Here is a 14,483-nt window from a genome sequence, read left to right on the forward strand (position 1 = left end):
TAATTGTGTTAATCCTATTCTTTTTTCTAGTTTGGTTCTGTTTTTAGATTACAACTTTCCAGTTTTTACAAGAATATAATGGTTGGAAAAAGCTTTAAGAAAGGAAATTTAAGATAACCTGTACTTTGAAAGGACAACAAGCCTTGCAACCACTCAGTTGAAAAATGTATTATTTCGTCCTCTAGTTCTAGGCTCCTCTGTACTTCATAAGAGGGCGATGTGCAACATTTTATAAGTCACGTTTTATTTTAAAGATTTATTTTTATGTACATGAGTGTTTTGCATCTACATTTGTGTACCACATGCATGCAGTTCCTGTGGAGGCCAGAAGAAGGGCATAAGATCACCTATAACTGAAGTTGCAGCCAGCTGTGAGCCATCTCTCCAGCTCCATAAATCATGTTTTTATATTCATTCACTAAAATGATTTTGAATTTTTTGTCTTTTTGAGACAGGGTCTCTCTGTAGCCCCAGCTGTCCTGGAACTCACTATGTAGATCAGGCTGGCGTCGAACTCACAAAGATCCGCCTGCTTCTGCCTCCCAAGTGTTGGGATTAAAGGAGTGTGCCACCATACCTGGCAATAATTTTAAATTTTAAGCAATAAGCTAGAAGCTAGAGAGAGGCCCAGTGGTTAGAATACTTGCTGTTCTTCCAGAGAACCCGGTTTGGCTCGTAGCACCCACATGGAGCTCAAACTGCTTGTAACTAGAGTTCCAAGGGATGAAAGGCCCTCTTCTGGCCTTCACAGGCACCAGACACACACGGTGCAGAGACACGGAGGCACATAGAAAAAGAATGAATGTTTTAAAAATATTAATGTTTATAACAGAAATGTTTAAATTAGGCTTTTATTTCAAATTCAGTACTCAATATATAGAAAAACAAATTATTTACAGACATTTGTTGCTGTTAATGCAGGCATGAAAACGGTTTCCCCAAATGTTTCAAAGGCCTAGGTACCCAACCATGTTATAATCTACTGTGCCGTGGCTGGAATATAGGAACAATAGGACATTCTTTGCCCATGATTAGTAGAAACGGCCCTCTTACAACAAGAACAGAGCTGTCTGTAAAACTTAGGAAACAAAATAACAGGAGATCCTGTTTGTTTTTTATCTCTAGATATAACAACAACTTTAAGATAAAAAACAAAATAAAACTAACTGATATGTGGACAGCGAGCTGTGTGGATGAAGTAGGAGAAGGAAACACCAACGCCCTGAAATCCTTTGTCTTGGGCTGGCCCACGGTGAACTTTGTGGCCACTTTCAGGTAAGAACCGCAGCTTCACCTGTGCTTTCCTGGGCTAGCTGCTATAGCCTCGTCTAAGATGAAGAGAAACCGTTTTAACAACTTTTTCTGCCTAATTTTTAAGGAAAATATTTTGTTCTGGTTGTGTATTAAGTGATTCATCGTCTGCTACAAACACAGAATAAGAGTACACGCATGGCCAACTCTCCAGCTGAAGACCTTTTGATTAAAATATGTGAAAATTAGTGATAAATATTGGGAACTGGTGGAAGAATTTACCTTGGTTTAGCTAGTGGTTTTTAAAGAGTTCTACTGGGGCTAAAATGATGGCTCAACAGTTAAAAGCACTAGCTGCTCTTGCAGATGACCTGGGTTTGATTCCCAGCACCCACATGGTGGCTAACAACTATCTGTATCTCCAGTTCCAGGGCATCCAGTGCCCTCTTCTGGCCTCTGCAGGCATTGCATACACACATGTAAGGAAAATACTCCTACACATAAAATAAAAATAAATAAATATTTGAAGAATTCTAATGATGCAACTGAAAAGTAAGGGCATTGGTGCTGTTATGAAATTACAATCAAGTGATCAATCCAGGAACCCTCCCCACTTAATGTCTAGGTATTTGTTTTAAATACTGAAGCTTCAAGTCTTATTGGTCTTTTCAAACAACTAAAATAACTTTCACTAATCATTATTTATAAACCAGCCCAATTAAGCTTGAATAACTGGTCTATTTGATTGACTTTTGAATAACTTATTTATTACTAGATTTTCTAAAGAAATACCTTTTAATGATACAATTAAAATTAACATCATAAAATACCGAGCTTCCTGAGTTGTATATTCTGATTACATGGTAATCAAAAGTGTATTTAGATGATAAGGTGAAAATTAATCTTCCAAGCCTTGCTCCTAGTCTGTATGTGGTTGGAGAACGCGTGGATACAGACTAATTGGCTTTCAGTCTGAGCATGATTTTTTTTTGACACTTTATGGTTCAGAGTCACACCTGTGACTGGGCAGCTGTATTCAACTCCAGTGTTTGTTTTACATCTAAGGAGTTATTGTTCCTCACATGCACGGGAGACTTTTCCTTCTGTTCCTCTTCCTATTGTATTACCAAACTACTCGGGCATCATCCTAAATCCAGACTGCTAAAACTTGCCAGACCTGCTCTTTAAATAAGGGGCAGGCATGCCATTGACTGCTGTTGTGCAGTGTTGACCTGCTACAAGATTTTAAGGACGTGTTTGGAAGAAGCACATTTTTGTGTTTTTCTCTTTGTTTCATTTCCATGACAGATTTCTAAAGATAATATTACTTTCAGTGTTTAAGCTGCATGGTAAAAAGGAAGCAATTTCAGGTGAGAGGTGACTACCTGATATTTTAATCAAAGAATTTCTACTCCTTTTTAGAGGGTTTGAAAATGTCAGAGCGTTTTGCTTGCAAACAGCATGGTTTTTTAAGAATGCGATCCAGGTTAACATCACCAGTAATATCATCTGGATGCCATATACCTCGTAATACAATTGAGGAGAAGAACAACTTATTTCTGTAGTATTCATTCCCCTTCCACAAAAAACCATATAACCCTAATTTGATCATGACATAAGCATCTGGAAAACACAAATTGAAGAAAATTCTATAGATTACCTAACCGCTGCTACTCAAAACTGCCAGAGTGAAACACAGAAGTAGGAAAGACTGAGAAACATGTACAGACATATATCCCCTAAATAAAATGTGCTGTCCTGGATTGGTTCCTAGATGTTCTAGGTATCTATAGAACTGGTAAAATCTGAAGGTCAATATTTGATTAGTCATAAGTACCAGTGTTTCTCAGTTTTGACAAATAGGCCAAGACAATGTAAGGTAACAGAAGAGCAAGGTGGAACTGGCTGGACAGTAGACAGGAATGTACTGTTTTCTATATAACTTTTCTGGAAACCAACTTTTTCCAAATTGTCTTTTTTTTTTTTTTTTTTTTTTTTTTTTTTTTTTTGACAGGGTCTCCCTGTAGCCCTAGCTGTCCTGGAACTCACTATGTAGATCAGGCTGGCTTTGAACTCAGAGATCCCCCTGCCTCTGCCTCCTCAGTGCTGGGATTAAAGGCGTGTGCCACCTTGCCTGGCAAATTAAGTATCTTTCTAAAAAGTAAATCATTGACTTCTGCCTCTGGTATAAACAGACAGATTGCCCTATAGATAACAACTTTAAAATCTGAACAGTGTACCAACAACCGTAACTACCTGAAAATTCTGGGGAGTGGACAAAAGTTGGGAGATTTTGCAGTAGAGGTAGCACGTGGAAAAAGACCAGCACTCAGAATTTCTGTTTTTAAGGCTTTGGGCTGAAGGGTAGGCTGCAGCCTTATCAAGGTGCCAAGCGGCCCAAGTTTACAAACCCACACCATCTTTGGGGACTGAAGCAGTGTGCAGTCTGAGTCAGCCACAGCTGTTAGAATGAAAAACAGATGCAAGCAGTACATACTATACATTTATGTAGTATGCATCTATATAAACTACCAAACGAGCAAACCCTCCCATGCTGTTGGAAAGCAGGATAGGGAATGAGTGCCAAGAATGGAGGGTAGAAGACCTTCCAAGGTGATTGTTTCACAACCTACAATTTGTAAAGAATCCTTAAACTGTACATTTAAGGTTTATAAAAGTTTTCTGTGTCATGTCAGTTAAAAGTTTAAAGAAATACTGTTTTAAAGGAGTAGTTTTCTTTACCTGCTTAGAAAAAAGTTAATGAATCAAAAGCAAACATCTACTTTCAACACTTTTTTCGGTACATCAACGTTTTTATATACCTGAACCTAGAAAAAGGGTTTTAAAAGTCATATATGACAGAACACATGAGATCTGGTGGGGGGTATGGGAGTACAAATAGGGGAGAGGTTTAAATTTAAGTTCTATTACATGAAATGCACAAAAATTCAATAAAAAATACCAAAAAAATAAGAAAATCAAAGGCCCTGAAGACATGGACATCCGCTATTAAGTAATTTCTCAATTGAGGTTCTTTCTTCCAAAAGGAAAATCAGAATATAAGAAAGATAGCAAAGAATTACTATATGGTCTATGGAAAAAGAAAACTATGTGTTATACATTTGATTGCCAACCCTAGAATATTGTTTACAGAGAACTAGTTAAGCAACAAAGTTTAAAACAGATTACAAATATGTATTAAATATGTTTCTAGTACAAGAAAATGTTTTGAACTTCTCTATAGAAATTAGAAATATGACTTGAAAAGTTTGTGACTGATAAGACTGGAAGAATAAACAAGATGATTTTTATCTTTGAAAATAAAATGAGCAGTGACAGGAGAAATATAATGGCATTAATTTGTACGTAAATTCAAATGAATCAGGTCTTACTAATTAAAAATATGTTTTATGAGCTAACTTACTAAACTTTAATTTTGTCCTGTGTATATATGATAGAAAAAAATGTTTCTTTTCTTGAAAATAGACTGGTTTCTAGGCCAAGACATTTCTACCCGTTTGCCAAATTTCTCTTTGATCTCAATATTAAGCGTACTTTCTGTTTGTATGAATGACTGTTCAAGTTGTAAAAACTCTAGGAGAGATTAAGTAACCCAGTTTTGCAAGTACGAAAACTGAGGCTTTGGTGAAGTGGCTTGCCCATGATTATTCAGCCTGCGTGCAGTTTTAAAACTAAATAGTTGATCTTCACATATTTTCTCCACTGAACAAGCTGCCTCGCTCTGGTATGATATCATTTGTGAAAGAGCAGTAAAGTATTAAAATGCATCTTTCTTGACTCTATGTAAGCAGACTTCATTAAACTATCCTAGACTATGTCATCTTTCCCAGGCTAAAAATGCCTGCAGCATCTTCAGAGCACAGTGTCAAGCTCACAGCTCAAATGTATAGCTAAGTTAAGAACAGCAGGCTGTTGATATAGTCATCTGGATTGGCAAGCTTTAAAATGTAGGCATAAGTATTGTACATGGTTTTATTTCTCTTCCATTTTCTTTGCAGTTCTCCAGAACAAAAGGACAAATGGCTCTCTCTCCTTCAGAGGTATTTTTTCAGTACACATATTTTTAATCTTACTGTTATTAACCTGTGGTTAAACAAAGCATTTTACTGTGGAGATGTGCCCCCAAAGTATTCCCCTCCTCTTTAATAGAAATTGTCCATTTGTCCTCAAATAAGCTGTTGTTTAGATTATATACCAACTAGTACTTAATTGTAAATAATGTTCTCTTGTTACAAGTATTTCTTCTTTCTAGGAAAGAGAACATTCAGGTCTGGTTGGATCACATTAGAGAGAAATCAGTCAGTACCTTTCTTCCATCTCTCTCTCTGAAGTCTCCAAGATACCAACTGGAGCTAATAACTTCTTCAGAGTGCGTTTGACACTTCCATAATTGCAAGGCTTTTCTTCAGTTCTCATTCCCACCATTGAGTATACAGAGTAAAATAGTCCTTCAGTTAGACCCAGTTCTTCCCTCCTTCCTTCCCTCTCCCACTCCACATGCAATGGGGTAATCATGATTCACACTCTACTGGAGAGCTAAATGAGAAGGGAAAGTCCATTGCTTTGGGTTGGCTTAGTCAAGTGTTGTATGATCAGGTCTTCATCAACAAGTTGCAGTTCAGAGGACACAGGAAGGCATTAAGACTAGCACATCACTCAGAGGTATCTTAACCTGGCTCTGCCTCTCCAACCTCACTTGACACAGATGTCCCATTCTTTTGTGTGCCTATGCCTAATGTCCTGAAACAAAAAAATCACTTTCAACCCATAATATAATCTGATTTTGCTGAGTCTTTCATGTGTCTTAAAAAAAAAAAACAGCATATAAGTACATTGAAAATATTATCAAAACAGGTTGATTTTTTTTTAAATAAGCTGTTAGTGAATTCCATCTGACTCAGTGTTGTTTTGGGTTGTATTTGCATTGATTAGATACATCACTCTAGAAAAAGAGAAGGACTTCCCGAAGAGCATTCCCCTCAAAATCTTCGCCAAGGACATTGGGAATTGTGCCTATGTAAGTGTTTCTAAGCCAGATCCCTGCATAAGATAGAAAACATCATGAATAAGAAGAGATAGTCAGGCCGACAGATAGACTGTGTGCGCTACAGAAGGCAGGCATTTATAAGTGTCACAGGGTGAGATGCATTTGTGTTTATCTTTGTGTGTATGAAAAACAAGCCCAGGAAAGAGTGAAGCAGAGGGAATTCATCTTAACCACAGGATTTAAATTCACCCTTGGAAGGAATATTGCTTGTCAGAAAGCTCTTCTCAGTGACATGAATATTTCTCTGGATCTTTTCAATAACAGCTGCAGAAGCTTGCAGTAAAGCCACAAAGAGGTATTTCCTATTAGTATCAAGTACTTTTCCCATCTTGCCACTTCTTAGTCAAGTGATTTTGAAAGTCAAGTGGTTTTGAATATTTCTTCATTCTTTGAGTTCTTATGGATTAAATCCCTGAGATTAAAGGATGAATGATCTAAAAGAGATGACTTTATTAAGGGTTCAGCATGTTCCTACCTTACAGTACTTATTATAATGTCCAATAAATATTGTCTTTAACCCCCATTATGTGTGCTTTGTTGACTGAAATTGTGGGATAAGAGCCAAAACATTATCAATCATAGACAAGATGGAGGCTTACAGATTTATGATGCCGTAGACTGTAATACTGCACAGCAACTCTAAATCACTCTAAAATAATTGTGTGCATGTAAACGTATGTAGTATAGGAGAATTATGTTTTAGTAAAAAGAGAATGTTATATAAACATTCAGACCAATTTCTGAGTGACAGACCACACTGCTTGAAGGAAATACTTAAATTTTAGGGTAAGAAACTATAGAAATCTTAGCAAATAAGAAGAAAAAAGAAAAAACCTAATGTGTTTCTGCTTGCTTTGATTCAGTTGGTTACATTAAGGATTTTCATGGAAAATTGCAATTTTTAATCACTTTTTATGTACAGAAAATATGTGATTGAGAAAAAAAAACAAAAAAACGATGTCCTACTCATTTTGAAGGGGAGAGATGTAGTCAGTGGGATGCTCTGTTTATATCAGTAAAACCATGGTAAACCAAGGATAAAGTAGTACACTGGCTTTTGTTCCGGAAAGCAACTTCGGTGGCAGGGCCACCGAAGCCAGGCTCCGGGAGTGAGTCTTCAACTAGGAATAATTATGAAAGGTATTTGTTTTAATCCGTGGCTTTACGTTGTACACAACCTACTAGTGGATTCTGCTGAACTAGAACAGACTTGCCACGTTTTCAGTTTTGTCTGTTTTATATTTGTTTACTAGTCAAAGAGCTCTATCTGTTGAAACTCATTTGTCTCCCAGAAAGATAATGCAGGAAAAATATAGTTCTGTAATTAGAGTTTTGAATGTATGTCCCTTTTATTTTTAAAAAACTTAGAAACTAGGAACCTGGGAAGACAGACACATTACTATACAAAAGGCTTTTTGGCAGAGTTTCTTAAATTGAGTGGATGGGCTTTCAAAATTGGGGAGGAAGCAAAAGGCTTCTCTAAAAGCCTAGCTTAGTTTAAGCCTGATTGGTAGAAGACAGATCTGGAGTTGGGAAGCCCCAGTCCTCCCTGTTGCTCTCTCAGACATTTTGGTAACATTCCTGGGATATACAAAAAGCTTTTTTTAGATCAGTACATTTAAAATGCTCTTTAAAAATGAATTTAACAATTTTTCTTGTCAAGTACTTGATTTATGGGGAAGAAATACTGTAAAAGATAGACATGTGAAACGTCTTCAGTGGATCTCGGTTAGCTTTTGTTTCTCCTTTTGCTTTTATGTCCCTTTGTTTCTGTTTGTGCAACTTCGTTGTGCCAGGTTAGCCCCAACTGTCCAGGGACGTAGCATTAATTGCTGATTTTTTTCTCATAATCATATGCACCTACGGGCATATCAAAAAAATGTCTTGATAGCATAACACTTTATGTACTGTCTTCTGGAATTCAGTGTACTCTCCAAATTGCTCAAAACCTTGTCAGACCTTTCTGTTGTGGATTATCTTTATCTTTAAGTAGTAACTCTCAATGTAGTGTAGCATAGAACTAGTTATAGACGCTCTATTCTATTAACAAAATCTTCTGAAATTTTCACCCTTTCCTAGACTCATGAATCTTAAGCCCTTTCAGGATTTCAGCACTGAAAAGTTAAGCTGCTTCATTGCTGAACACAAAGGAAGTCCTTCATCATTGCCAATTTCAAATGCTGTTTGCAACCAGTTCTCACTCTGGTTCCTCCTTACCTGATTTTACACCACGCAAAGAAGTGAAACCCCACACTATGAAAACAGTACCCAGAAAAGAAAAACAAAAACAAAAACAGAAAGATACCCAGCTTGAACCTTGCCCTTATTCCCCTTCTGTTGTAGAAACGGGACGGTGTGTGTGCGAGTGAGTGGGGTCTGTGCCCTCTCACTATCAGAACTTTCTGAAGGCCTTTCATTCTGTGAGCCACATCCTTTAAGAGAAATAAATGTCTCATTAAAGGGTGTACTATATCTGAGAAGGAAAAGAACTGTTACCGAGGGTTTGTGTTCTACTCAGTCTTTCGCTTTACTCTCTCCCCAATTGAAATCAAGATTTACCTTTGGCTAATCATTTGACAATGATTTGTTTACTGTTTTAAATTATTTATGTCCATATTTTTATTTCTTTTTCCACAGTTTAAAACTATAACAGTAATGAATTCAGACACAGCAAGTGAAGTTATCAACATGTCATTGCAAATGCTAGGGATAACTGTAAGTTACTCTGCTGGATTTTTTTTTTTTTTTCTTTATAAAACACGTCCTACAATGTAACTCAGGCCGGTCTTGAACTTGAGATCCTCTTGCTTCACCTCCTAGGTACTCTTTACTATAAACTTTGATATTTTAGAGTCAAAGTACTATTTAGTAATTTAGATGTAATTATTATCTTTTTCATCGTAAGACAACTAATTATTCGATATGACCATTACCTTTCTCTCCCCAACATGTAGAAAACAAGAATAACAAAGCCTTCATATTAGCATGATATACAGGTGTTACTCTTCTGTTTTAAAGCCTGTGTGGCTGGAAAAGCAGAATGATTAGACTATAACTTTAGAGATATTATGGATTGTTATTTCAGATCCTATGTACATACATACACAAAGAATTGGTGAAAGATTCTTAATAAGAAAGTTTTAACCTCCTTCACTCCTTCCTTCTCATCTGTGTTTATCTGTTCCTCACCTCCTGATCAAGTTATCCTGATATTATTCCAAGACTCAGCCTTAGCATGATAGTGAGTTCTGAAGGATTTGCTCCATCATTGGTTTGCCCTAAAGAGTACTGATCTACAAGTATATTGACTGGTCACAAGTCCCGAGGATGACAGCCAGTTCTTAAGAATTAGAAAATAAAAAGCCAACTTTGAATCCTGGCATGGATTTGAGGAGCCTCAGTCAGTCTGTCTTTTTGCTGTCTGTTTTCTTTTTAACTGTGCCCCTTTGTTTTCTGAGGCAGGGGCAATTTTCTCAAATTTTAACAATGGAGAAGATTGACTACTTGAGAATGAGGTCAGGAAAGAAAATTGGAAGGGCCTCCCTTTGCCTCCCTACTAGTACCCCATGGAGGATGCTTTTAGAACTGGGGGACTTTCAGAAGAATGAAAACTAAGAAAGACCTCAGCATCTCTTGATTGAGATTTCTTTTTAACACTATGCTATGGGCCATCAAAATGACTCAGCAGGAAAAGTCACCTGCCACCAAACCTGACAACCTGAGTTTGATATCCAGGACCCACGTAGTAGGAGAGAACCAATTCCTGAAAGTTGTTCTCTGACTTCCACCCATGCATCATACCATGTACACACATACCTGTGTGCACCCATGTGTGCACACACCACCAAATAAAATAAATGTAATTAACGGAACACTATGATATGACATGACACATTTAATACATGTAGTATTACTGTGATCATGTTTAGATTTGCTGTTATACAATGCTATACTAAGCCCTCAATAACTCAAGACAACCAAACTTTGGGATAAGAAATCTAATGTATTAGTCAAAGTTAATAATATGCTTAAAATATAATTAAATTGTGTATGCAGTGGGTAAAGCAAGTATTTCAGCATTGATTCTAGCATACCGTGGAAGAGAGTGAATAGCTTTAGGTTAGGAAAGGAAATTAGCTAATTCATGATTCATTTTCTTATATATGTTGGATCCCCCCAGGAGGATTCAGCAAAAGCTGTGTAGTTTTCTAAATATTCTTTCACGTGGGATTTATAGTATTGCTTAGTTGTAGTTCTGCCAGTGAACAATGTTGTTGTTTCCCACGACTGTGCATACACTCTACACAGAATTCTTACCCTTTCTGTCCTCAGGACTGAATTTGCCGCAACCGAAGTCTGTGCAGCCTGTGCCAACTAGTTATCTATGGTCACAAAGCCTCTTGGTCTTTCTTCCCCTTCTCAGAGGCAACTGGACTAATGATCTAAAGGCCCTTGAGCCTTTACATTTTAATAATGGACACGGCAGTGTTTGTGGCTTTCTGGAACAGAAGGTTGATTTTGCAGGGCCATGTCGGAGGTTAAGTTTGGTGTTCTCTAAGAAGTTCAAAGGCCCTCAAAAGTCAAAAATAACATTTTTAAAATTTTTAAATATTTTTTAATGTATATGAGTGTATTGCCTGCATGTATGTAAGTGCACCCATGTCATACAATGCCCATGGAGGTCAGAAGAGGGTGTCATGGTTTCCCTGGAACTGGAGTTACGGATGATTGTTAGCCACTATGTGGGAGCTGGGAACAGAACCTAGGTTCTCTGCAGTCAGAAGGAGGCATGGATCCCCTGGAACTAGAGTAACGGATGGCTGTTAGCCACTGTGTGCGTGCTGGGACTAGAACCTGGGTCCTCTGTAAGAGCAGCCAGTGCTCTTAACCATCTCTCCAGCCGTAGAAATAGTATTTCCGGACCAGGAAGTATATTCTTCCTTTGATAGAGGGGCTACCTATGATGTCACATTTTGTAGGATGTTGGTGGTATTGAAGTTCTGATTACATTGCAATTCCTGGGTCCTTAGCCAGCACAGGGGCAGGGTGAGCTAGAGCCACATGTGGAATGGGAGATGGGTTGTACAAATAAGCATTGTCATCCCCCAAACCATAATCACCCCACAAACTTGTGTAGTCTAAAAAGACCCCAAACTATATCCTCATTCAGGTACCTAACATGAAAGCTTTCTTATTTTGATTTTTCCTTCTTCTCCAAGGGCTCTGAGAGAGATTACCAGCTGTGGGTTAATTCTGGAAAAGAAGCAGCTCCATACCCACTCATTGGTAAGTTTCTATGAAAGTCCAAGATAGCATTATGCTTCATTTGGTCCTAGGTCCTAAACAAAAACGTCATTAAATATCTTACAATATGTGTTTAATAAATACCAAAATTTCCTGTGTGTTAGACAGTGGGCTCTTTTCACTCAAGATGATAATGACTATTAGTTGGGAAACAATAAAAGTGTATATTTTTCCCTTTTCAAGCATCTTGCCGTGCTTTCACTTTTAGGGGTTTTTCCATAAAAACGGCAGTATTGGTATGCATTTTGTTCCATACATAGATTTTCCACAGTTAGTCTTGAATTCCCAATTTTCTTTCCTACAACTATGATGACAGTATTGCCTCCATGGAGTGCCAGCCATGATTCAGTCATGTGTCTCTTTAAAACAATATTTTAGTTATTTTTATTTTATATGTGTATAGGTGTTTTGCTTACATGTATGTTAAGTGTGCCATGTGTGTGCAATGCCAGCAGAGGCCAGCAGAGGGTGACAAATCCCGTGGAACTGGAGTTACGGACATTGGTTAGCTCCCTTGTGGGCACTGGAAATCAAACCTAGGTCCTCTGAAAGAATGGCAAGTGTTCTTAATCACTGAGTCATCTCTCCAGCCCCCCATCACTCATCTTAATCCATCAGTGAGTCTAGGACAGTTCCTGTGCCCCAGAAATTTATATAAAGAAAATATTACACACTTTGACTCCTAAAGTTTGCATGGACTAGTTTTCTGAGGAAGGAATATTTCTTCACTCTTTCTCTAGCCAAATTTTCCATCATTCATTTTATTTTGAGGATCGTGTATATGTGTCAGTTATGTAGTCTAGGCTGGCCTCAAAGTCTCAATACTACTGTTTGAGGAATTATAGCTAAGTACATCATACCTCACCTTATTTAAGCTATTTAGCTAAAAAATATTTCTTGGTCATTAATTTCACTCAGTGTAACTGACAGAATAGGGAATTTACATCTGTAGCAGATCATGAGAAGGAACTGTGATAAGAGTTGGATAGCAATTTAAAAACAGCCCCTGCTGGACATTGTACAAAGCAACTCACATGCATTATTTCATGTAATCTTTTATCAGTGAGGTCACTCTTGGAGAGAGGACTAAGTGATCTGACTAATTAAAAAAAAAAAAACTTTTAGTGTATTCCAAGATGCAGAAAACAGGAAGTTGTTGTGTAGAGCTGAGGGCAGACCTGACTCCCTCAGACAGACTTGGCTCCTAATGTCATTTTTGTAAAAAGTGAATGCGCAACAATATGTCACTTAAAAATCAAACAAATATTTAAAATAATTTCAGAGGCTGGATAGAGAGAAGGCTCAGCAATTAAGAGCCCTGCCTGTTCTTGCAGAGGATCCAGGTTTGGTTTCCCAACACCCACATGGCAACTCACACACTAGTACACATGCATACACATTCAGGAAAAACATTGATATACATAAGATAAAAAGAAATAAATCTTTGAAATAATTTTAATAAATTAAAACTAAGTGGATGTTAACTTTTAGGCTGACAGCCACTTTGAAGTTCATTGTGAGCTCTTCCTAAAGAAACTGTGCCATGACTTAGCAGAAGTGTTTTTTTTAATCCTTCTTCCTCAAATATAACTCATTTTTTTATTTCTTGATTTTTTTTGGGGGGGTATGTGTGTGGGGGGGGGTATTTCATACAGAACATCTCAAACAATCTTATTCGTCTATATACCCACATCCCAAGTGGAACCCTCCCATGCCCCCCACCCTGCCGCTGGAGCCCATGTACTCTGTCATCCCTGTTACTGCCCACTGTGTTGTCAGTCCCCAGCAGTTCCCCAGTGCAAGTCTATCTGCTGAGTCTAGTCAGCCTATTTAGAATCCCTTGATTTAGGAAGATCAGCTCTTCTTCTTCTTCTAGTGTCAATCGGTTGCCAACAATTCTTTGGATAATATTGGTGTGTGTTGTTCATTTTCCCAGTTCTATGCTGTGTTATTGTCTGCATGAGTTTGCAGACAATAACACAGCATAGAACTGGGAGACCTTTGGCCACCCTGGCCAAGAACTCAAAAGAAGGTATCTCCTATCTGGCATTGTTGCTTGTTATGTAGCCTTTAGCTATGCATAAAAAAAATTTTTTGGGGGGGTATGTGTGTGGGGGGGGGTATTTCATACAGAACATCTCAAACAATCTTATTCGTCTATATACCCACATCCCAAGTGGAACCCTCCCATGCCCCCCACCCTGCCGCTGGAGCCCATGTACTCTGTCATCCCTGTTACTGCCCACTGTGTTGTCAGTACCTCCAGCCATTCCCCAGTGCAAGTCCATCCACTGAGTCTAGTCAGCCTATCTAGAGTCCATTGTTTCAGGAAGATCAGCTCTTCCTCATCTAGCAGGGAGCTGTTGCCAAAATTCCTTTAGATAAGATTGGGGTCTGCTGTTCATTTTCCTAGTTCTATGCTGGGTTACTGTCTGGGAATCTCTTGGGCCACCATGGCCAACAACTCAAAAGGAGGTATCTCCTGTCTGGCATTGTTTCTTGTTATGTAGCCTTTATCTGTACACATGGACTCATAAAGAATTATATTGATCCCTTTAATCTTTGGTTATACTTTCCTTTTGGGTGTTTAAGACCAATGCAATTGGCCCAAATAAACCAATTTATTTTTACTATTAAGGTTGTTTGAGGATCTGTTCCTCAGGAGTCCCAGGGACTTGGGAGGAGCCCCTGACTCCTTTTACCAGTTCCATCTATGTGAAGATAAGTCGAATGTCCTGCTTGACCGTGGCTGGCTTCACCTGGAAGCATGGAGGAAATGTTTCCTCTGTGTTGACCCCCCTCTTTGTAGACTAGACAGGAGTTCAAGTCCATCTGGTGAGGTCTCCATGGCTTCCTTGAT

General features: G+C 38.1%; 1 protein-coding gene across 4 annotated transcripts in view; it reads left to right on the forward strand.

Annotated features, from left to right (window-relative positions):
- The window catches only part of Arhgap20 (Rho GTPase activating protein 20), a 102,813-nt gene that overhangs the window by 58,824 nt on the left and 29,506 nt on the right, over positions 1–14,483 (forward strand). For 3 of the 4 annotated variants that reach the window (XM_008832809.2, XM_008832808.2, XM_008832810.3), the window contains exons 4-8: positions 1,126–1,275; positions 5,271–5,312; positions 6,205–6,289; positions 8,957–9,034; positions 11,539–11,605. In XM_008832809.2, coding sequence (XP_008831031.1) covers positions 1,126–1,275; positions 5,271–5,312; positions 6,205–6,289; positions 8,957–9,034; positions 11,539–11,605 — 422 coding nt within the window. Of the gene's footprint in view, positions 1–1,125; positions 1,276–5,270; positions 5,313–6,204; positions 6,290–8,956; positions 9,035–11,538; positions 11,606–14,483 lie in introns of those variants that run through there. The other variant, XM_029563410.1, reaches the window with a different exon arrangement.

Source organism: Nannospalax galili, unplaced genomic scaffold (assembly GCF_000622305.1).
Source record: "Nannospalax galili isolate Female #2095 unplaced genomic scaffold, S.galili_v1.0 scaffold335, whole genome shotgun sequence".
Classification (NCBI taxonomy): Eukaryota; Metazoa; Chordata; class Mammalia; order Rodentia; family Spalacidae; genus Nannospalax; species Nannospalax galili.